Raw genomic sequence first — 25,688 nt, forward strand, 5'->3', positions numbered from 1 at the left:
GTTAAAGGGACAATTCACCCCAAAATCAAAAATACATACTTTTCCTCTGGCTTGTACTGCTATTTATTTATTTTATTTATTTATTTATTATTATTTATTTTTTGGTGTCAGTTGCAGAGTTTGGGAGTTGGCTGCCTTCTAAATGACACTTAGCTTGTGGTACTCAAAGCACCAAAAAAATACATTTAAAAGAATCAAAACTGGAGCCTCGGTCCAAAAGTCATGGCTTTGTTACTCAGATAATCCACAGATGAGAGTTTCATGTAGGAACTACTTTCTTTCTGCAGTAGAATTTACCAGAACTACTTTCTTCTCTATTACTTTTTGGAATTAATCGCAATATTATCCAAGAAATCACAATCACAATTTGAATTTTTTTTTTCAATAAAAGTGAAAACTGGGGGCTGCTCCCATAGCTCAGTTGGTAGAGTGTTCGCCCCATGTATTGAGGCTGTTGGTCCTCTGCAGCAGTTGCTGGTTCAATTCCCATCTGTGGCCCATTTGCCGCATGTCATTCCCCCTCTCTCTCTGCCGTCTTTCCTGTCATATCTTCAGCTGTCTCTATCCAAATAAAAGCAAAAAGCCCCCCAAAAAATTGTCAAATTATCGCAATTTTTTTTTCATCATTATCGTGCAGCCCAATTCAACATTTTGTGACTTTGTAGATATGATCGTTAAAAATGTATTCTCAATCTTTTGTTAAAAACACGATCCATGGGACTGCGAACATGTTTGCAGTTTCCAATCAGTAGTATAGATAGTCATATAATCATTTTAAGCAGACAGGTTGGAGGCAGAAGAAAAATTGTTCTGCATTCAGTACTTCTGCTCCAGTCATATTGAATAATGTGTGTTAGAGCTGGGTAATTTAGAGAATCAAATATCACGATAGTAGTGCTTTCACAAAATATTTATGAGAAATATTAATGAGATTTTTAATAAATAATCATCAGTGATGTGGATATAATGAATAAGTGGATAAATACAAAGAATAGAACAGCTAGAACTGTCTGGTAAGTTTGGAAAGTGACTTTACTGTAATATAGACTTTAAAACCAGGATAAAACTAAACTTGACATATCACAATATAATCATGTCTAAAATCTAAGACCACATCTAGTCTCATATCCTGATATCAATAAAATTTCGATGTATTGCTCAGCCCTAATGTGGATAATCACTATCATGTGAATATCAGACAAAATTCCATTTGTTTCATTGTATTGGCAGAAATTAACCTGCTCATTAAAAACCAGAAATGATCTGATTGGACAGACACCACTGCAGGAAGAGTTTTGTAATTTGGGTGAATGGACACTTTAATCAACAGCTAATTCCTTTTAACATATTTTCCATCCATTCTAAAGATCTAACAGAGCAAACAAACAAACTCCCAGCAGTATGTCCTCCTCTGGTCTCTGCCTGTCCTCACAGCTGAGCAGCAGAGACATGTGAATGGACGGGGACAGGCTGCAGCAGAGAGGTGCTGGCCTGTGGTTCTTTCAGCCGTCTTGTCTTGGCTCTGAAGGCTCTTTGGACGCCTCTTTCTGCTCAGCTGCCTCAGTGACAAAGTGGGCTCACCTTAAACAACGGAGGCCCGGGAACCTCCCAGGGGCCTTTCAGGGCCAATAGAGGCAGCACCTCAGGGGGCCGCCGGCCATGAAAGACCACGAGCGGCCCCGCCGCACTCTGCAGGACTTCAGTAAACACTTCCAGACTGAGTCACTAAAGCTGAGCAGCAGAGCAAAGTGCCGCCTGCATATTTGAGAATTAAAGAGGTCAAATGGTGCCGAGGCATGACATGGAGCAGAGAGATGGGGGGCGTTGGAACATAAAGCAGATTTTTTATTTAATTTATATTAAAGTTTCACATTTCTGAGCAACAGCATTTATCAGCGAGACTGAATGAAACTAGGCGTCTTTCAGCATAATTTCACCTGCTGCTGTATCAGATATTTTTCCAAACCAGATTCCAACAAACTAAATGTGGAACAAAGAATTTGTTTGCGTGGGACAGTGTGGGAAAAGTTACCAATAGTGATAGGTCCAAAATGTTGATGACTGTCTAACTTAAAAAATAAATATTACTGTTTCCTGCTTCACCCTCTGGGTACTTCTTTCTCTCTGCAGTAAAATTTAGTTGTTCCCACATGAAACTGCTCACAACAACTTCTGTGGATTGACTAACTGAGTCATGATTTTTGGAAAGAGACACTGATTTTGAATTTTCCAAATATATATTTTTGGCACTTTCAGCACCACAAGCTGAGTGCCATTTAGTTCCATCATATTGGAAAGAAGGCAGACATCTCTATGGCTGATATCGCCAAAACTCACAGCAAAAATATTAGATGGATAAGTACACTACAGGTGAGAGGAAAAATATGTATTTTTGATTTGGGGATGAACTGTCCCTTTAACATATTATGACGGATGGACATTACAAACAAATTAGATTTCCTTTTACATTTTCACAGTTTGATGAGCCACAAGAAATTTTTAAATGGTTATGAAACAGTGTCACTTTAATGATGTTGTCTCCATATAAGCCACATTAACAAATGAGACCATCCATGACAGGATTGACTGTTTTTACATAGTTGTTCTTAATGTCTGCCACCGAGCCAGATACTCCTGTGTTTACATTTTTACAGGCAAAGTTACAGTGAGCAGTCAATTTGTCCGTTAAAATAAAGAAGGGAAATGTTTTGCAGTTAAATTTTGTGGTTATTACAGTGGAAAAACTAACACTTCTGTCAATAGGTGCCTCCAAAATTAATACAATATGAAAGTTCCTTGTTGTAGCTTTAAGAATTCAACACAACATGGTTCATACTGACTTATCCCAAAGTGGATTAGAGACACACAACAGGTTTCCATCATGTATGTTGATTATTTGACTATAAAAAGGGATGCTCGCAGAAGAGTTTAACCTCTCACACAATGCATGCTGGGAAGTCTTCTAATATGTGAATCATATTTTTTAAAGTTCTTCTTTATTAAATGAGTTGATTAAACTCAGTATAGTACATTCATTCAGCTCATTATTTCAAGTCAAAAGACTATCAAAGGTCTGATGTATTCTCAAAATAAATACTAGAAAATTTAAGTTTGATTCACTTAATATAATGAGAAAAGATGAGATGATTCCACTAAAGTCCTGTGACTTTTTACAGTGTATAGGTAAACACCAGAAGGTTTTATTCATAAAAGTATAATTTGTAAGAAAACTTACTATAATATGAGAAACAAGTTCATTACATTTCTGCTGCAGTGGCACATTTTCATTTGACTTGCAGATTTTTATGCACATAGCAACAATGCAGGGCCTTGAATTGAATGTTTGAACACTCGACTAATTGAGGCCAAAGCCAAAGTTTTGAAAATTATTCAAAGAACACAAAAGAAAGTAAAATAAAATCTGCCAGTTGGCACTGGGAGCCGCTCCATCAACAAAGGCCTCAAATTCGAGCCCAAGTGGGCAAAAACTGAGCTGAAGCCGAGACCAGCGCCACGCCGCCGCCACTGCTTCTGCACACGCTCCCATTCACACACTTCAGCATTGTTCCCGCTTTTGTTCCAATACAGCTCCAACACAATGGCATTTAGTCACAACAAATGCAGCAAAAGTGTATAGTAAGCAGCAGAAGTGAGCAGTGTGCGCAACGTAGGCAGTTTTACAATGATGAGTAACATATTTGCCAAAAGATTTAGGAACTCTGCACACTCTGTGCTGTAAAAAAAAAAAAAAAGAAAGAAAAGAAAAGAAAAGAAAAAGAAGAGAAAAATCCCAACTTTTGTTGTTTCACTATGACAAAATATGTGAGTGCAGCCACAAACATATGGTGTGACAGAGAGCTATAGGAGCTGGTACAGGCAAGTCGTGTGCTCACGGTATAAAACTGGCACTGAACTCAATCCAGCCCACACAAAGATGCTGGCTTTATCAGGGCATTATGTCTTAGCAAACTGCTATTAATGCAAAGTCTTTATCTTCTTTCCTCCCCAGGCTCTGGCATGCATGTGTCTTTATTTAGTAGATAAAAAATAGCCATAAACAAAAATTGCCGACTGTCAATATAAACAGTGATAAAGATTAGAGCTGGGAGCAAATATAATAATAAGAGGCACTCTTAAGATATACTCGACACAGCAAAGCCCTCAGTGGACAGCTGCAGGCTTAAAGAAAGCAATTGCAGAAAGTTTTAAAGAGCAATAGAATAATCTTATTTTGGAAGAAAGTAGATTAACAATCAAAGCAGTGCAAAGAAAATGAAGTGATTTGTGCTTGTTGACTCTTTTTACACATTCTGCTTCAAAAGCTTTGAAATGCACCCTGATATGTTTGTAAGAGATGGAGGGATAGGTGAGCTTTTCATCTGCTGCTCGTCTCTCCACAGGAAAAAAAAAAACTATCCATCCTTGTGCTTACGTCACCGGGGCCTCTCGTCTACTGTACGTGTCATAGACAGTGCAGCATGGGTCACAAAGCTACATCACTGATGTGAAAACATTTATTTTATTTCAAATCCAAGACCACCAGTTTTTACTCAAGACATAAAAACAACTTCTCAAACAGCTGCTCACTGTTGTTTTTATCAGAAGTTGCTCAAACAGGAATAAATAGCACATTTGTACGAGACTAGCAGGAATATTTGATGCTATAGTGAGTGTTTGAGACAAACATAACATATGTGAGACTGAGTCAAAATAAACTAGTGTGTGTTCATTCAGCCCTGTCTCCTAGAAATTATGTTCATACACAACTAATTTAAATCAGCATATGTGTTTTATATTAACATAACAAAGAAATGTTGTTAATTAAAGGGACAGTTCACCCCAAAATCAAATATACATATTTTCCTCTGGCCTGTAGTGCGAGTTGCATTTTGCAGACATAATGGGACTAGGTGGCACTAGTCCTGTGGTGCTGAAAGCGCAAAAAAACATATGCATTTGAAAAACTCAACAGCAATGTCTCTTTCCAGCAATCATAATCCATTGCGCACAATAATTTACGGACTGTGTTGAGAGCAGTTTAATGTGGGAACTACTTTCATTCTGCTGTAGAATCTACCAAAACTGTTGTCTCTCTAATAGAAAAACAAGTAGTTCCTACATAAAAGTGCTCACAATAAGGTCTGTGGATTATCTTGAGTAACTGGGTCATGATTTTTGGAAAGAGACACTGGTTTTGAAATTTTCAAACAGAATTTTTGTGTGTGTGTGTGTGTCGTTTGAGCACCACAAACCGAGTCCCATTTACTCCCATTATAAAGGAGAGAATACAGACATCTCTACTGCTGATATCTCCAAAACTCTGCAACTCACAGCAAAAAAATCTAGATGGACAACCAGCACCACAGACCAGAGGAAAAATATGTATTATTGATTTTGGGGTGAACTGCCCCTTAAGCTATCAATAAATTGTTTAAATTTGTTTTCTGCCAAAATAGACAAATTTAAAAGATTTTGTTATGAATATTTAACCAAAATCACAGTCTTTCCCTCACATTAACCAAAGTACTTGTGTTGCTAAAAACGTGTCCAGAATCACAGTCTTTCCGTACCTTAAATGCAGCACTGCACACCTGACATGTCTCACTCTCCAAACACACCCTTTCAATGTGGCAGCCTATTTAAACTGAAAAAACTTCCCATCCCTCCTTCTGCCTGTCAGTGCCACTGCTGCCACAACTAAGATATAAAAATATCACCAGACTGATCCTTATAATTGTCATTTGCTGAGCATTTCTGTAAAAAAGTCTGCAGGTTCAGTGACAGTAGGGGTATTTGGAACGTAACTTTAAAAAGGAAAAGACATTTAAGCAAAATAACCCCTTAAATGTAATTTAAAATTCTTTTGATCTGCGGGGCAGTTATATGGTGGGAAAAAGCTGGTCAGACCTACAGCTCAGTGTATTTGACCTTTAACATGTGAGGTGTGTTTCATCTTGTAATTAGGAGTGAGTTTTTCAGAGTGAACAGTGGATCGCAGTTTGAAGTTGGGGGTGGGGGGTTCATGCTCAGATCAGCACAGCAGATTCAGCATTCGAGAAGCTGCGCCGCCTCTCGCAGCTGGCTGCCCCAAAATGGCTGCATTCAGCGCTGACCATCACTGTCACAGTGGAGGGGGGGAGCAAATTTCTGATTTGCAACACTCTTAGGACATGTTTATTGGCTTTGTGCATGGGAGCAAAAAACACAAATAAAGCAGAGGGAAATATTCCAGGATAAGGGGTTAAGGTTTTCAGTTGTAGTGGTAACTACTGATTCATCACCAGTTCATGTCATGTAGAATCTGCCTAAAATGAAGGTGCTTGATTATTTTTTATTCATTCTTGAGAATTGGGACAAATCATAAATCATATCCTACCAACAAAAAAACATATAAAATTATTAATACCAACTGTCTAAATCCAAATTCTTGATGAAAATATATTCTTTAAAGATTATTTATATGAAACAGCCAGACAAAAATTCCCAGCTTCAAACAATTTAAATATGTGTTAAAATCCTTTAAAATCTAAAACTAATGATACCTACTGAAAGGTATAAAAGGTATACAAGTGTACTATTATAATCAAGATGGTTTTAAAATATTTTTTTTATGAAAATGTTGATTCTTTTAAGTTGTGTTCCAGATTTCTGTCACTTCTGTCAGATTTTTAGACAAATTCATTCAACAATATTTCTATCAGATGTGTCTCAACCAGAACACATCGACTCTGTAGTCCTTCTAAATCAAAGTTAAATAAGAATTATGGTTTAAAAATGTGTATTTTGATTAACATTAAGAGAACTCTGAGACACTTTGAAAAATAAAATGTCTGCTCACTAAAGCTGTGTTGTGAAATGAAAAAATTTAACATTTTGTCAACTTTGTCAGATGGAAAATCTGACAAAGTTAACATGTATTAAATGAAGAATGCCATCACTAGTAGGTTGGTCTTAAGACTCTTAAGACTTAACAGTCAAGAATTTGATCTTTTAAAATGCATTTTCCAGCATAACTGAAGAGTAAAACTCCTCAAGAGTGAATGTTAAATATCTTTTCCCATTAGTTTTGCACACCAGAATATTTGCATAACCAAGGAGCTCCCAAAAGAATGCAACATAATCCACCCTCAAACTAATGTGACAGCTCACACAAGTTGTAACTAAAGTGCAACCTGAGACCTTAACAGCATGAACAGTAACTACCAGTGTTGGAGCAGGACTGAAATGTGAGTCATGAGGCTGACAACTCTTTCTCTACTGCAGGAGCCAAACTCTGCCTGCTGATGTTGCTCCACTCTCTGGGCAAAAAATAAAGAACTATATGGAGTTAAAGTGGGTCAAATGTGGAGAAACAGACTGTGAGCTGGCTGTAACCCTGGGGTCAACAGCCTGCCTACACTCTCAGACCTGTTGATCCAAGTGCACAACAGTTCAAAGATATCCACTGTCAGCCATTTCTGCTGTCAGATACTCACTTACCTCCACAGACACTGTAGCAGGGGATGTGGAGCTCAGTGTCCAACACTTCCTCAAAATGTTCTGACCTGAAATCCTTCTAGCAGAACCAACAGAACGTTTTTAACTGTACAGGAGAAATTAACATTCTACTGAGCAGATTGTCATGAATGCATTCATGCTCCCTGGAAGATGAACTTTTAAACTTGCTCTGTGTCAGACAAGACAACAATACCTACTGATTAGATAGGTGTAAAAATTGATAAAAATGTTTACAGTCGTGTTCCAGTTTCTTTTTTTTTTTTTACAAAAACATGATTTAATCATGCAAAAAAGGGTTGTGTTAACCTTTTTTGAGGGATTATTGCAAAAAGTATGTGTTTATGTGGTGAGAACTGGGACAAATCATGTCCTACCAGAAAAAAAGTTAACAATTATTTATACCAACACAGATACCCAATTACAAATTTTGGTAAAAATGTATTCTTTAAAGATTTATGTATATTGAATATATGTAATTTAAGACATTACATTAGATTTCCATCCGCTCTGTAAGATTTTTTACAAAAACACGATTTAATCAGGCATGAAGAGGGTCAGCTATACCCAAAGGACCTCTTTCTTACTTTTTAGTTTAAAAAAAGGTGAAAGTAATGCTCAGGTACTGGTAAACTTTCTATTTTTTGACAAATTCATTACATAATTTTCTACAACTACAGGTAATATGAAAAATAAATATTTTTGATTTTGGAGTGGACTGTCCCGTTAAGCTAAAATTTCCTGCTACAAGAAAGTAGATGCAACCTTGTCTCTCACTGATGAATTTTGTCTCCTTCACAACATTTGAACATGATGAAACTGTGTGTGTGCAGTTGAACTGCAGAGGTGACAGTATGAAGACACCTGCTGCTGGAGCTGCTGGAGGTTTTTGCAGCAACAGTAACAGAGAGCAGTGAGTGGACCCCGGCTCACCCTCCCTCTGCACATGTACATCCATTCAGAGCAGCAGCATTAGAAATGCCGATCAGCTCGGCAGCGCAGAGGAGCAGCTTTCCTTTCAGCGTTTTGCTCTTGTCTAGCTCAATCGTGTCACTTTGAGGGAGTCTATTCAGAGGTATTCATGCATCTGCCTGCAGGCCACAATGGCCGCCACTTTATAAACTGTCAGCCTGCTCGCCTCGAGCCTTTGCTTCATGTTTCCTTTTCTTTAATAAACTTGGAGGAGTTCATCAACTCCTTCAATGGCAAACGCAGCCACAGAATAACAGACGGGCCTCCTCAGGTCCATTTAGAGTTTTTTTTCCTCTTTTATTCTATTTGTGTATCACGTCTGAAAGCACACACACACACACACACACACACACACACACACACACACACACACACACACACACAACACACTCACACACAGGTTGTTTTCTGTCCACATGTTCATCATCTCCAGCTGCCTGAACAGAGATCAAACTGATAAACAACACTGACTTTAACACCAGCATCTGTCACATGTACCTCTCTCACTGACTCCTGCTAAAATCAGCCTGCATGATGACATCATCATCATCATCATCATCATCATCATCATCATCATCATCATCCCTCAAGTCACTTGTCCTCCAGAGACACATCATTGTGGGGCTGCAGCTAACCATTATTTTCATTGTTGATTTAACTGTTGATTATTTCCTCAATTAATCACTGTGTTGTTTTGGTCCATAAAATGTCGGGAAATAGTAAAAAATGTTGGTCATTGTTTCCCAAACCAAAGATTCATAACCCAAAGATATTTAGTTTAATTTCATAATGGAGTAAAGAAAATCTCCACATTTAAACAGCTGGAATCAGTCAATTTTGACTGTTTTTTCAACCTTAGGAATTCATTAAATTAATTATCAAAATAGAATTGAACAGTTGACAACTAATCAATTAATCAGCTGTTGCAGCTCTGTGGAGCTAATCAGATTCATAAGTTTAGTTTAGTAAAATAACGAATTTGAAGGTGTTTTAATAATGAAGAATTACACATTTTATACACAGATCATCTGGTGTTGACACAGTTCTTCAGAAAAGACTTGTGGACAGATTTATATCAGAGACAGGTGTTATATGGCCTGTGTGGTTTAAGGTGCACATTATTCTGATTGACTGTGGTTATTTAAACAAATATATTTTCTATATTTAATGTATGGTGGGGCAATCCATTGATATTGTTATATGATGATATGTCATACGTGTTGTCTTTTCCTGGTTTTCAAGGTTCACCCCAGAATTAAAATACATATTTTTACCTGTAGTGCTGTTTATTCATCTATACTGTTTTGGTATGAGTTGCCATTTTGGAGATATCAGTTGTAAAGATGTTTGCCTTCTCTCCAATATAATGGAACTAGTAGAACTAATACAAAAGAAAGTAGGTCCTGTAGATTCTACTGCAGAAAGAAAGTAGTTCCTACATGATAAACACTGACTATTGGTCCAACGCCCACACACACTCTCTCACTCTTCAGGCTAAGTTTGTCCTTATTACTTTGACTGTCATGAAAAACATTAACATGTAGATTACATTTTGTTTTGTTTTTGTGGTTGTGTTTCACAAACTGCTGTGACACTGGACTGACTGATGAGGACCAGATGCTTCATAGCAACCACACCTCAACACAACTGAACTCCTGCTGGAGATTTTGGAGCGACATGTTGGACAGCACCCTTCACCTCTATCATCTTCATCAAAACATCAAATCAGGGCAGATGTGTCGTTGTCCCACACAGCTGGAGAAACTGTGACCAGCAGCACTGAAGCTGTTCTGCAGGCTGCTGGTGGAACATCTCCTCATTGATACACCGCCTGTTTCATTTATCATATTATCATTCATTCATATTTAATTCATTACTGCTGAGGTCTTTTTATTTATGTGTAGAAGAACCTCATAATTAAAGTAACAACATATTTAGTAATCAGATGTGATGAACATAGTAGATCAGCTCAGTAATCCACAGCGTGGCCCCTCATCTGTCTCCGTGAGGACACAGTGTGAACAAAGCTCAGCTCCCATCATGGCCTGAGACTGTTAAATATGTGGCTCAAATTATTTTCCTGCAGTGACAGAGAAATGGCCATTAATCCACTTTCATACCTTTCAGCAGCGTGAACATTTACTCTACCCCCCCTCCATAAAAAAAAAAAAACTGCCAGGCCTTTATGCTCCAATAATCTCTGTATATTTAAGGTCATTTTGGAGCCAATTACACTAGCTGGATGCATTTGCTGAATGTGATTTCCTCCACGGATTGATGGAGAAAACCATGAATAAGCCATCTAATAGATCCCAGCACACAGACCTCTGTATGGAAATTCAAACAGGATTTCAGAGTCACTCGCTAAAATAATTCCTTCAACGCACCATCTTTACATCCACTGCTAATATGAATAATCAGTTATACACACTTCACTTTTATTTTCACACTGTCTGACGCTCACATGTGGCCAATTCTGTCTGTAAATTACACAGGAAAGAAACAGCTAATGACCAGATTAAAAAATACAATATCCAGCTGCCTCTTTCAAAATAAAAGTATTAGAATAATTTACACCACTGATACTTTGACCGCTTGTAAGTAAATTATTTTTCATGCTTCTGGTTATGTATATTTATCAATGAGCACACTGAGCTATATTATATTGTTCTGTATGTGTATTTTAATGTGGATGGAGTTACACTGTACAGTTAAAAAACTGTTTACAGGCACATTCCACAATATTAACATTTAATAATGTCTCATATCAGGAATGTAATGATCCCAAAATCAGTATGATAATACCACAATAACAAGTCCACAACACGATATTTATCACAACAAAAAAAAAAAAAACCAAATGTCCATCTAATGTATACAGCATGTTTTCTTTGTGTAGTTTTTTTCCTCTGAACCTCTGAAAGTGCTTCTTCATTTCTTCTTTAATGAAATCAAATAAAAACAGCAGCCACAACCTGAGTACACTGAAACGAATTTGAACGAATTATCTTTTGCAATGACCATTAGAATTAACTGCAAAACAAAAACAATGCAGTAGTCACTCGCAGTCCTTTTATGAAATAAAATGAAAATAATAAAACAAAATAAACTATGTAGATATCAGTTTGGTGTGGTAATGAAACATGTTTGTTATTGTGACATTCAACATCCCTATATAATATATTGTATTTTTAGCCTCACTACAAAACAAGACTGAGAGTGCTGAACTATTATTTCTATAATCTGATATTTATTCACACTTCTGTCCAAATCATGAACAGTTTTTCTTCATATTCTGAATTTCTCTATTTGTCAAGGATCAAAGGCGACACTGTTGTCTTACTGAACAGTCGGTGACAGTGAGATAAAGCAGCTCATCATGTAATCTACTGCACATGTTGAGAATATGCAGATGATCTGATCCAGTTTTTAATTTAAGTGACAGATACGTTTGTTTCTGGTGTAAAAATAAATTCCGTTGCAGATGAAAGAATAAAAGCTAAGAGACATTGTCTCACAAAGCAGCGCAGTATTTTTGGACACAGTGATTTTAAAGGCAGCAGTGTTTGATCCTGCAGCAAGCTGTGAGCTGCAAGCGAGGAGAGACAGGAGGAGGAGGAAACCTCTCTGAACGCTTCTTCCGCAGCGAGCTCTCGGCCGGGTTTCACCGGTCAGCCAAATGAGCTGGATTAAAGCAGACGTCTCGCTGCCAAATCCTGACACAGTGCAGCAAACAGCCAATCAAACACAAGATGGCAAGTTCTCATAGACTCTTGATTTTTTCCCCTCAAAATTTCCCTGCATTTTCCAGAATAGAAAAATCACTGAGTGAAATAATATTAAAAAATATTAAAACCACAGGAGGTTTTTCTGATGGCTCTATTCTGTCAAATAGAAATACAAATATATTATGTGTGGAAACTTTGGGATCTCCACTAATTTAAAATGAAGCACAAAATGGGTTTGTTAATTACTAAATAATTAAATTTTATTGCACCAAATCTCAGAGCATTTTTCATATTGAGCAGGTCTAGACTGTTCTGTTGATAAAGCCAACAGTTCCCACCAAGAGCAAGCACTGAGGCCACTGTGGTGAGGAAAAAGTTGACAAAATGTTACTCTTTTTTTCAGCTGTAGTGAGCAGCCATTTTACTTTTTAATGTTGTTCTCTTAATGTTAATCAAAATACACATTTTTAAATCGTAATTCTTATTTAGCTTTGATTTAGAAGGACTACAGAGTTATGGTTGAGACAATATTTTTATAAAAACATCGAAACAAAGATGAATATATTATATATACTAGCTTTTACTTTCCACCTATGTTATCAGCAGGTATAGTAACAGCATTTATTAGCATTAATACAGTTTTATATTTTGAGGGTTTTTAATGTTTTTTGTTTGTTTTCTGAAACGGAGCAAAAAAAAGCAGACTAAGCCATTTCATAAATCATATATGTATATATATATATATATATATATATATATATATATATATATATATATATATATATATATATATACATATATATATATATATATATATATATGAAAAAAAAAATTCTTTAAAGATGTATATATATATATATATATATGAGGCATCATTAAAAACAATGTATGTTTCTGTACTGAAAATTCTGACAAATCATGTCCAACCAGAAAAAAAAAGTTCTTTAAAGATGTATATATATGAATATATATAGGACATGATTTGTCAGAATTTTCAGTACAGAAACACACATTTTTTGTAATGATGCCTCAAAAAATTTAACAGGCAGGATATTTGACAGTTTAACAAGAAAGAGTAAACTTTCACTGATTTTAATAATTGTAAATAACTATAAATAAAAAAATGTATGTCACTTGAATTAAGAAAAAGGATCAAATATACATACAACACTGCCTATAAAGCTAACCACTAAATCAATGTGATTATGTTCTGTTAATAAAAAGTTGTCATATCAGCACACACATGCTGATACTGATAGAAGTAGATCGAAGTGTAAAAGGCTGATAATATCAGTCTGCTGAGTTCTCTGTGGTCCACATTCAGCATCACACTGGAGCTGCTCAGCTGCAGCTCTTCAGCTCAGCGAGGGCTCCATCACAGACCAACCAAGTGTTGACATTTCATTAATTTGTTGTTGCCGTATTGTTTGCACCATGTGTTGTCATTTCTCTGTTTGCATTGTTCTGTGTGGATCCTTTGCAAATGGCCTGTTAATGGGAAGCCTGAGGCTTCTGACTGCCCTCAACCCCGTTCTGCCTGTTTGCTCTTTGTGCACCGCTCCTCTTTTGTTGGCTGATCAGCTTCCCATTGGGTCGCCAGACAAGATTCTTGGCATTTGTCGGCGAAATGAAAGGAGGATTAAGGGATGGCTACTGAACACTCCACGGTAGAGGAGTGGGCTGCTATTCTCCCATTCAAAGCCCCCTCCCAGTTCAGCAGCTCCCCTTTATATATATTTGTTTTCTCAAAGACGTCATTGAGGAGTCCAGAGTGCTTTAAGAAATAAAGGAAAATCAACAAGTAGGTCAGCCCCGACAGAAATGCTAATGTATGTGGAAAAAAAGAGGAAACCACACGATTAGCTGCATTATGATATCAACTAACTGTGATTTTTTTCAGGAAAATACAGTTTATGTCACTGGATGGATATTACCTAACTGACCCATCTATTAAATGTCAAAAAAATAATAACAAATGCACATGAATGTGATGTTGACAAATCAATGACTTTGTCTCTCTGGACAAAATCAGACAATATTCATGTTTTTATTTGATAAATTATGGATGACAATAAAAACTGAACTGGCCTATTTATTTTTCTGTACATTTTAAAGAGTGTACAGATGTTTCTACTGTTGGTTGGCTGTTGAGCTGAAATCACTTTCCTCTGTTATTATTATTATTATTATTATTATTATTATTATTATTATTATTATTATTATTATTATTATTATATTAACAATAATAATAATAATAGTAGTAGTAGTCACATTTTAATTCAGGAACTTGTGCTCGTAGAGTGCTAATTGAGTACATCATTAATCAGCTTTCTGCTGAATCATATTATGATACAAATCATAAGATAGAACTTCCTGATGGATATTCTTGTGCAGAGATTAATCATAAATAACCATAATGTAAGAATAAAAACAAAAAACAAGAGAGTTATAAATATAAAGTGTATAAGGAGTAGAGCTGCAACAATTAATCAATTAATTGGTTATTAAATAAATCATCAACTATTTTGAAACTTGATTAATTGGTTTGATCCATCTTATAATAGAGAAATGGCAAAAATCTTTGAGTTGTTGTCAAAACAAGACATTTGAGGATGTCATCTTGGGCTTGGTGAAAGACCAAACAACTAATTAATTAGGAAAATAAATGACAAATTAATTGATGATGAAAACCAGTGCCTAACAGAATAACAATAAAAGTAAGATAAGTTAAATAAAATAAGTAAACTAAAATAAACTAAAACAGACAAAGTAGTATATTGAAAAGTAGTTTAAAAAGTCATAATAGACATTTATGTTGTTCAAATGAATAACTAAGAGTAAAATTTGTGACTGTGGTTTAGTTTGGTCTCATGATAGAACATCAGCTTGATTATTTTATATGAGACTTATCATATCATGATACATCTCAATACTGGAAAAGAGCCTTTTTAAAAATCATGATGCATGTTTATTTTTACACATAGATAATGAACCTATATATCTGACAATCTCATAAGTTCTTATGTTTCCCACGTGTGATATTATGAATAAAATCCTGGTTTTCAAATGCAGCATCACGTCAAAATAAAATCGAATATTTTTAATTTTTTTGTGCACGTGGTAAATATGAACATGTTACTCATGAAACTTTCACATGTGCTTTTTGAAATGGTTTTAAAGTCTGCATTACAGCAAAGTGACGTCAGTTTCTGTTATTTTAGTATATGTTGTCATACAAATCATATATTGTGGCACAGCCTGTTTTTCTCAAGGAAACTGAAGGAAATTCCCATCGTGTTCTTGTTCACCTTTACAGAATAGAAAGAATCCTGACCGGAAACATCACTGGCATCATGGGATGTGCACAGCCCAGGACAGAAGGACTAAATCAATTAAAATCGTCCAGAACATCATTGGTACCCATCTACTGAACATCAGTGATATCAGGGAGGTGAGGAGCCTGTCCACCCTGCTGCTGTCTGACAGGAGGTACAGAAGTATCTGCAGCAGACTGAGGAGCAGCATCTTCCCTCAAACTCTGAGACTGAAGAATTCATCCTCAGTTAGCAGAACTAAAAAAAAAAATTGAGACAATCAGTTGCCACAGTTTTTGGAGTTGGAGGTTATTAGAGCTTAAATATTTGGAGTTAGTTACATGAACTCATAATTTAAATAAAATTATTGATTAAACAAATATTCTTAAGTCATAATATTTCTTTTTTAGTTTAGGGACCTTATTAATTGAATATTTTAAGTTGAATAAACACAAACAAAGTAAAATGTCTGGCACTAAACTTTTTAAGTTACTAGAAGCTCTAAACACACTTTATGTTTTCACTACAAAAAGTATTCAGTTTTACAGTGTACATTTTAAAAATGACCTGACTTGATGCTCTTATTAATTTTGTCATTATTCAGTTGTTGATGTTTTTCCACTGAAGTAATGTTGAAGTTGATTTTATGACAGGTATTTCTAAATGGAACGTTGCACTCTGGTTGTGTTACTGCAGTGTGTTCCTGTGTGCTGCCACAGTGACCCAGTTTCCCCACAGGGATCACAGTGTGATCTGCTACTGCCTCCACAGCTCGTCCAACCACAAACCTTCACTTTATAGACGCACAGGCAGACCTGAGCACAGGCCTGACAGCAGGAAATGTCCACAATAATGATCAGCTGCAACATGCTTGTGGTGCGTTCACTGGCTGAGGGGGAGTACAAGCTCACAGATAAAACCAAAAAAATCATATTGGTGTTCATTTCAACTCATTAAAGTGTGGTCCGAGTGAGCACACTTTTTTCTCTCAGATATTCTAGAAGAGGCGCCATCTCTGTGAACCAAGACACAGAGACCCAGCAGTGGTGCTGGGGGGACACAGACAGGTCCTGTCTCACACAGGAAATGGGTTTTAATTAATAGGCAGCAGGCCTGAGAGCAGTGCTGGCACCAGCTAATATGATGAACTCTCATTGTGGCAGTGTCACCGCAAATGTTTCTGATAAGCAGAAGCAGCAGAGGATCAAAGCTGTAAGCAGCTTCCTCCTTCCTCTCCTCTCCTCTCCTCTCCTCCTCGTCTCTAAAGTGTGAAGCATCCAGCTGTCCTCAGGTCAGCCTCTCTCCATAGCTGCAGCGTTCATCCTGCTCAACACTTCCAGTGACAGCATATTTCCGTCCAGACCCTCCCTGTGTGGCTCTCAGGCCATATGGCACTGCTTTATATTGATACAATATTCAGATTTGACAATCCGTCCAGAGAAGACATTTGTAATGTCTGATGTCCTCCAGAAAAATCGGAAAACCCCTTAAACTAGTCACGCTGATTTCCAACTTATCACTGCAATATCGGTCAGTTTTTTGTTTTATTTTTTGTTCTTTAGTTCTTAGGTTTTATAGGCAGCATTTTATGAATATTTGATCTTTTTTTCTTAATTTACATTTTCTGTATATTTATGTGGGTATGTGTGTGTGTTTTTTATAGTTGTTTATTATTATCAAAAATACTAGTGAGCGTTTCCTGTTTCAGTGCCCTGATGTCATTTTGGACAATAAACTTAATCGCTCAACTAAATCTTGTCTTTCACAAATGTCTAATAACCTCATTTAAGGTGTAATTGCAAAAAATGTGTATTTATGCATCAATTAATCTACTGATTATTTTCACAATTAATGAATTAGTTGTTCGATAAAATGCCATAAAATTGTGAAAAATGTCGATCCATGTTTTCCAAAACCCAGGATGACGTCCTCAAATGCCTTATTTTCAAAATAAAAATATTCACATCTGAGAAGCTGAAATCACAAAATTTGTATATATTTTTCTTAAAAATTAGCCAAACTAATTAATGGATTATAAAAATAGTTGACAGTCAGTTTAATAATTGTATATCATTGCAGCTCTAATCAGATTTTTTTTTTTTTTTTACTCCCTCATATCAGAATCAGCATCAGCCCCAAAAATCCAGTATTGGTCGCTCTCTAATTAACTGGATATTCTGAATATTATTTGGATACACTGTTAAAAGAGTAGGTGGAGAAGTAGTTTTTGAATGGCATGACATGTTTTCTTGTTATGAAGAAGAACATGGCCCAGGATATAAAAACCGTAGCTTCTGAACATTTAAGTGAAGACTAACGGCATATGACAATAAATATACCAAGAGATGATGTAAATGTATCTGTCATCATTGATTTTTCTGAGGACTCTGTCCCTTTAATATTCTTGGTTGCATCAGGCAATTAATGACCAGGACTTAATTTATGGCGATATTAGATTTCTATGTGCATCATGTGATTTTCTATCATCAACAGATTTTTCTTTATAGTACACAAAAACTATCTCTGAACATTCAGTCCAAATTTGGTGACATTCTGATCAGCATATTTCCAGACATGCCTGTGATGAGGCAGGTGCTGCAGGTGTTGTCTTTTTCACTATTTTTGGTTTTGGGGGTGGATGCTAATGACAACCAAAAAACTATTTTGCAATAAAAAATGTTTATACAACCTGTATCTCAAAAAGCTAAAGCATTTTTTGAACAAACTCAAATGTCTTTTTTGTCCAAATATTCAGGTTACTGTCAGAGAAAAAAAAGACAAAAAAAAAATACTGAAATCAAGTATCAAAATACTTTGCAATTAATCACTGTAGCTCTGTTTCTTATATGCAAACATCAGTTGTGTAAGAAAATACAGATTGAAGAGCAGAACAGTGGCTAAAAACTTCAACACAATGATTATCATGATGCTGATTATCATTATTACTGCTGATATCATTCCTCTGTGTTGCACACTGGCTTCCAGCCCCCTTGTCTTTTTTTTTTTTAATATGTCCCTTAAAAATGTGAGTTTGGGTGTGAGGCAGCGGGGGAGAAAGGGGAGGTTAATCCCAGTTTAATACACTGAAGCACAGCCCAGGACAGAGGCTGTGATGATTGTGTTATCTCCAGCCAACATTTGGGTCTCCCTCAATTTCAACCCGGCAAAATAGCTGGGAGAAAGTGCAGATGGAGTGGAGTAAGTGCGGATGCCCGGGGAAAAGTGTTATTAATAGCTGCAATAGAACTTCCCACAGCCTGCGCGCTCTGCAAAGCTGCTTCTCGTCACTTCCACTGGATTTGTTTGAAGTGCTCTCTCCATCCTCACTGTCGACCTTTTTTTCTTTCAACCAGGCTTATTCTGGACTCCAAAACTGCCACTGTGTTTTTTTTCCCTTCAGTAGGTCATGAATATCTTTGGGAAGCAGAATATTGACTAAATGCTGCCTTACACTGCAGATGGAAACACTGTGCAGCAGTCATTGTTCAAATATATATCACATGTTGTATAATATTCTGATTACCTGCCCTGTGCATTACACCTGCACATATGAAATGAAATATTAACAAACATGTTATAATGTATTTACAGTGTATTTAGGAAAATATACATATTTACACTGCAGAAATCTACACAATTATTCATTCTGAATGAATCATTATTTTGCAGATTTTCATATATTTCATCAAATCATAACTGAATATAATAAAAAGTCATGTTTTGCTGAACAATATCTTGTTTAATAGATATGCTGGTGTGATGTCTTGTAAAATAAATATGTAGCTATGTGGAGTCATTTGATTTCTGTAAGAAAATGCTAATTGAAAACTAGAAAAGCCTGTTGAAGATTTAATCATAAATCTCTTATAATATATTTTCCTGTATTGTTTTTATTTTTTATGTGTAGGTTGTCATTGCTTTTAATGGTTGGTCAGCTGCAGAAATAAAATTGACCAATTTGTAGGACTGCAACTGACATGATGTCCCCATATTCAGGTTACTGTTACAGAGGAGTGAAGAAAACCAAACTGTCTATTAATTTGTCAATTAATATGTCAGTTGTTTGGTTCATAAAATGTAAGAAAATGGTGAAAAATGTTGATGAGTGTTTCTCAAAGCCTAACATGATGTCCTTTTTGTCTACATATCCACTTCACTGTCAGAGAGGAGTAAAGTAACCAGAAAATATTCACATTTAAGAAGCTGAAATCAGAGAATTTTGAATGTTTTTTTTTTTCTTAAAAAAAAAAACAAAAACAAAAAACAACTAAAAGTGATTAATTTGTCATCAAAATACTTGGCAATTAATTAATTAGTTGACAACTAATTGTTGTAGCTCTGCTTCTTAAATGTCAGTCAGAAAATACAGATTGAAGAGAAGAAAAGCATGCTATTAGCTAATTATGAATAATCTAATTATAAAGATTTAATCATAAATCTCTTATAATATATTTCCTTGTGATGTTTTTTAACCATTTGTCAACTGTGGAAGTAAAGTTGACTGGTTTGTAGGCCGATAGCTAACAATTATTTTCATTATTGATTAATCTGTCAACAAATTTTTCAATTAATCACTTACTCGTTTGTCCCATAAAATGATAGAAACAGGTGAAAAATGTCGATGAGTGTTTCCCAAAGCCTAACATTATTTCCTTTTTGTCTACATATCCACTTCACTGTCAGAGAGGAGTAAAGTAACCAGAAAATATTCCCATTTAAGAAGCTGAAATCAGAGAATTTTGAATGTTTTTTCATAAAAAAAAAAAATATCAAAAACAGTTGCTTGATCATCAAAATACTTGCTATACTAATTTAGTTGCTGACAACTAATCGTTGCTTTGTTTCTTACATACAAATGCAGACTGAAGAGCAGAAAGGTATGCTATTAGCTAATAAAATAAAAATAAATTGTCTAATTATACAGATCTCTTATAATACATTTTCTTGCATTGTTTTTGTGTGTTTTTGTGAAGCATTGTGTGACTGATTTTACCAGTTATCCAGAAATAAAGTGGATTCATTTTCATGTAACATGTATCCTACCCTGTAGAACAGTAGCCTGACAGTGGATGGTGTCCTCCATGTGTTTGTCTCAGTCAGTCACACCGCTCTCATTCAGCCTCACACTGCTGCTCAAACACTCTGTGGCTGAGACTGTGCCAACGTGCAGCCACCAAAAACAATCCCATAAAAGCAAAGTGAAATGAATATTTAAAAATACAATCTAAACAACACGAGAGGAAACCTTCAAATCTCATGAATTTGCGCCGCAGGCTCCACACCACGAAGTGAGCCGCTGAGAGATGAAAGTGAAAAGAAATAAAAGGCTCAATTTAATCTGCTTTAAAGCCCTTCAACAGAATGCATGTGCCTGGAACTGTGAGAGTGAGGGCTGATAGGGGATAAATATATTTCTTAACATGCCTCCAAGCTATTACACCCCTCTGCAACACAGACGTCTATTCAACACACACCGGTTTCATTACCAGCTGTAATAGGCTAAGTCTTCAAATTATTAAATGCCAGGCCCGGGTGACAGAGAGACACTAGCCCGGCTCATCTTTTCAAGAACATGAAAAGGAGGACAGATGAGAGTGCTGAAAAAAAAAAAAAAAAAAAAAAAAAAAAAAACGTCACCAGTCAAACCAGTGGTCAGGAATCACTGGCATCTACAGGCCTCCAGTCTCATTAACAGACAGCTGATTGTGACAGGATGCTCCAATCAGAGAGCACAGAGGTCATCTTACAGCTGCTGCATCTCTCACAACACAAACAATACAAGGTCAAAAAACATGTTTATAAAGCATTATAATTTAGCATTTAAGCAGGGTAAATATATACTGAGATAGTTATGACACTTTGAAGTTATTTTTTATATATGTTTAATACAACTTTTGGTGACACTTTCTATGATGCTAATATCTATAATGCATGTGTCATACTGTGTCTATGGTGATGAATAGTTTTAGTTATAAGCACTCATAAATATTATTAATGCTTTAAAGCAATAATCTAACACATTATAAAGCATTTTATAATGACTAAGGTCGAGTATCATAATACAGTGTATTATCATTCTCATAAACCATTTTAGAATGCATTATAATCATTGTGTTATAATACGATTATCATCATTTATAAAATTATTATACTGTATTACAACTTTGTATTTTTTGGGAAGCATTACATGTAATATAAATGTCCGTCAATCCGTTGTGTCAAATTGGACTCAAATTTTGTTCAGACCCTTTGAACTAATAAATGAATGTCATATGATCATTGTTACAAAGAATTATTTATAAATGTTCTGAATAATAATTCAATAATTATACATTTCTATAAGCACAATGTAACACATACTGTGTGAATAGCAATGTATGTACAATTCTAATTATATCCACAAGAAATCATAAATATTCATATTCAAACAATAATCCTAACACATTACAAAGTATTTTATAATGGCTTACAAGGTCAAGTGTTATAATGCTTCATAATTGCTGGTCACTCACTGACTTTTTTTTTTCTTTTTTTGTTGCTCAGAGTGTTGTAATTATGATTCTCATTTTATTATTGATTATAATGAATTACTGAAATGATTATATGTTGATATGATGATTGTATTATGTTTTGTGAGGAAACATTACATCAGTGAAATGAAAATGTCCATCAGTCAGTTGTCCTATGTGTCAAATTGGAGACAAATTCTATTAAACGAGGAAAACAACATGTTATAATATAATATATAATATAAGAACAGAATAATGTATTGTAGATATGTTTATAATACATTATAATGCATTATACACATGGGTGTCAGAGAAAGTATTACCAAAAGTTGTATTAAAAATTTATAAAATAAATAAATGAAAATAGTAATTTAAAAAAACTTAAAATTGTCATAATGCTGTCAAAATATAGATAAACTGCAAGATGCTGAATATATGTCTCCATTTTATATTTACAATCTGAGAGAAATGTCTCTTAAATTCCCTCTTAATTATTAAGACTTACGAAATATTTATAGAAAATTATTTATTTTGTGCAAATCTCATGGAAATCTTACTAAAGATGTAAAGATTGCTGTTTTTCTACGATTAATTAATTTTTTTATTGTTCTTTTTCTTCTGGTAACATAACATTCTATAAATTAAATACATTTTAGTGTGATCAGGGTTTATTTTGTAACAGCTCTGATCACGGCCTCCGCCGCCGACTCTGCTTTTGCTTTTCGGCTGAACTTGACGTCCTAACAGTCCGCGGTGGGGTCTCTGGCCCCTGGCTCCTGGTGTAATTGATATTGACTGGCACATCGGTCATCTGTCAGCGCTGCTTTCAGGGGAGCGTTTAAAGCTGCGCCGCAGGAGCGCTGCTGCGCTGCTCCGCATCATAAATAATGAAGTGTGTGTGTGTGTGTGTGTGTGTGTGTGTGTGTGTGTGTGTGTGTGTGTCTGCTGGGAGCAGCAGCTTACAGAGGAAAACCCGGAGCGACTAAACGACCGTTTAGGCCCAATTTGTAGACAATTCACGACGGAGACAGACAGTTAGTCCAACACACAGCAGCTGTCCACACGCTCTGTCTCTGTCCTCCTCTTTCTCTCTGTCTGTCTTGTGTCCTACCTTTGTCGCCCAGGATGCCGTCGATGCTGTGTTTGGTTTTCTTCTCTCCGTCTTCATCCTTTTTATCACACTCATCCTCATCGTCCTTTTTCCCAAAGCGCGCCCGAAGCACACGGCTGATGGAGCTCACTGCGCACATACACACACACACACACAGGCTGCTTTAACAACAACAACAACAACAACAACAACAACAACATCAACAACAATAACAATAATAATAATAATAATAATAATAATAATAATATAACTATAAAGAAATGATTATATATTTTTTTTATAGGTTATTTAATTTAATGCCACTTTTAGTGACACTTTCTATGACGCACACGTCTATAATGCTCTGTAATGCATTATAAACATACATAGTAATGTCAACAATAAGGAAATCAGGTTCTTTAATTGTCAGCAGTGTGTCTGTATCAGTCTGTCAGGGTAAAATATCGCAGAAATGAAGGATTGAATGAAACGGGGCTTACCAGAGGAGGCCTCACCTGAAGGGACTGTGCTTCTGTCACACACCCCGTCCTTCAGCAGCTTGTCCCGGATCTCCCAGCTGAACATGCCGGGGTTGTCCCGCTTGTATTCCTCGATCCGCTTCTCGACGTCCGGCGTGGCTACCTGCTGCAAGGGGGCGGGGGACGGACACGGAGACAAGGAGGACACGATGTCAGGAGTCAAGGCCGCAGAACAAGGAAAAAAGGGAAGAAGTAAAAGTGTGCAAGAATAATTAAACAGCATTTCCTAAATATAATCTGAAAGGTTGTACATAGTCCAACACAGATAATTTATCATTTAATAATAATAATAATAATAATAATAATAATAATAATAATAATAATAACAATAATAACAATAACAATAATAAAATATAACAATAATAATAATAATAATAATAATAATAATAATAATAATAATAATAATAATAATAATAATAGTGACCGGTCTGTCTCACCCTGGGCTTGCTGCCTCCGATCGCTCCGGGCCTGATGGAGCCGGTCTCCTGGTAGCGGCAGAGGATCTTGGACACGCAGCCGTGGGACACCCGCAGCTGGCGGGAGATGACGCACGGACGGATGCCGTGGTGGGCCATCTCCACGATCTTGTGTCGGATGTGGTTGGGCAGCGGGCGGCCGTTGATGAACACCCCGCCGAGCTGGTTGACCCGTCCCTGGCCCAGAGGAGTGGACACTGCGGAGGACACAAGGTCACACTCAGCGGGGACGTTTTAATCATTGTTAAACATAGTGTTTCATATTATCCAGGCCTAAACACATGAATGTATATGCATTTGATTCTACGGTTTATTTAACACATTTTTTCGTTCACAGCTTGATTTTAACCACTCTTCATATTTCCAGCCGAGCCTGAAGAGGAGGTTGAGGTGAAGAGCTCCTTCTGTCCGTCTTCATTATTCATCATCACGCTGTCCAAATACTCCTGTAATCCACTCCTTCTTGTTTTCTAGTATTTGATTTAAATTTCCAGACGCGGGACACTTGAAGAAATCCCACAATTTTTGGTTACACACTAGCTTTTCTCAGGGATTTACGCCCATTTGAAATTTGTTGTAAAATGCTTTCTGGATGATTCATAAATGAAGTGCACGTAAGCCCAGGGCCTTTTATTTTACAGACGAATTTCATAACATCTTATTACAATTTTTGTAAACCAACAAAGGTATTTTTAATTCATGAAAAATATTTTGAATGCGCAAAAATAAAACAAACAATAAAAAAAAAATCCAGTTAAGGGCCGAGGCTGATTGTCCTAGTATATTCTCATGTTCAGGCTGATCCCTCCGGGTTCCAGCCTCCTGTGTGCGGGTGTAGAGGCCCAGCAGGCTGTGTGGAGCCGGTTCCTCCAGCAGCTCCTACCTTCCAGAGGGAACCCGGTGCGGGGGTAGTTCTGTCCGGGAGCCGGGCGCATCATCCGCGGGACCGTTCCTGGCAGAGACGACATGCTACCATTTACAAAAAGAAAAAAGAAAAAAAGACACAAAAAGAAAAGAAAAGAAAAGAAAAGAAAAGAAAAGAAAAGAAAAGAAAAGAAAAGAAAGACGGACAGGTCTCTGTGTGTCCAATCCACGTGCAGACTTGTTGGTCACAGTGGTGGAGGTGTCTCACAGATGTCTCACAGATGTGTCTCACAGGTCCACAGTGAGGAGACAGGAGGAGAAACGGGCGCAGGGAGTCCTCACGCTGCTCATGTGTTCACTGTGTCTGTCTCTGCCTGTGTGTGTCTCTGACAGTAGCTTATTAACCGTGTGAAGACAGGACTGCTGAGACTTTTGACGGTGTCTCTCCCGGACACGTCTGGACCAGGCGGGCTCCTGCAGGGGGGACGGGTCGCGAGCACCGATAGGTTCTTGGGGTTTTTCTCTTATTCGAGAGGGAACAGCTCCAACAAGTTTCAGCAACCAATGAGAACGGAGGGATCAGGATACACACACACACACACACACACACACACACACACACACACACACACACCGCCTGCACAGCACATACACAATCCGCTCCCACTAAAAGTCCCCATCACAAATACACAGCAGCCTCCT

The 25,688-nt window shown here is 36.6% G+C and overlaps 1 protein-coding gene across 2 annotated transcripts in view; it reads right to left on the bottom strand.

Moving 5' to 3' along the window:
• Positions 1–25,456, bottom strand: part of LOC146326219 (paired box protein Pax-7-like) — a 94,623-nt gene extending 69,167 nt beyond the window's left edge. The window contains exons 1-4 of one of the 2 annotated variants that reach the window (XM_084721967.1): positions 25,006–25,456; positions 24,084–24,319; positions 23,623–23,752; positions 23,129–23,257 (exon numbers count right to left, since the gene is read on the bottom strand). In XM_084721967.1, coding sequence (XP_084578093.1) covers positions 23,129–23,257; positions 23,623–23,752; positions 24,084–24,319; positions 25,006–25,090 — 580 coding nt within the window. In that variant the 5' untranslated portion in view covers positions 25,091–25,456. Of the gene's footprint in view, positions 1–23,128; positions 23,258–23,607; positions 23,753–24,083; positions 24,320–25,005 lie in introns of both variants that reach the window. The other variant, XM_084721966.1, reaches the window with a different exon arrangement.
• Between the last annotated feature and the right edge of the window lie 232 nt (positions 25,457–25,688).

Source organism: Lutjanus erythropterus, chromosome 6 (genome assembly GCF_056507025.1).
Source record: "Lutjanus erythropterus isolate fLutEry1 chromosome 6, fLutEry1.hap2, whole genome shotgun sequence".
Classification (NCBI taxonomy): Eukaryota; Metazoa; Chordata; class Actinopteri; order Lutjaniformes; family Lutjanidae; genus Lutjanus; species Lutjanus erythropterus.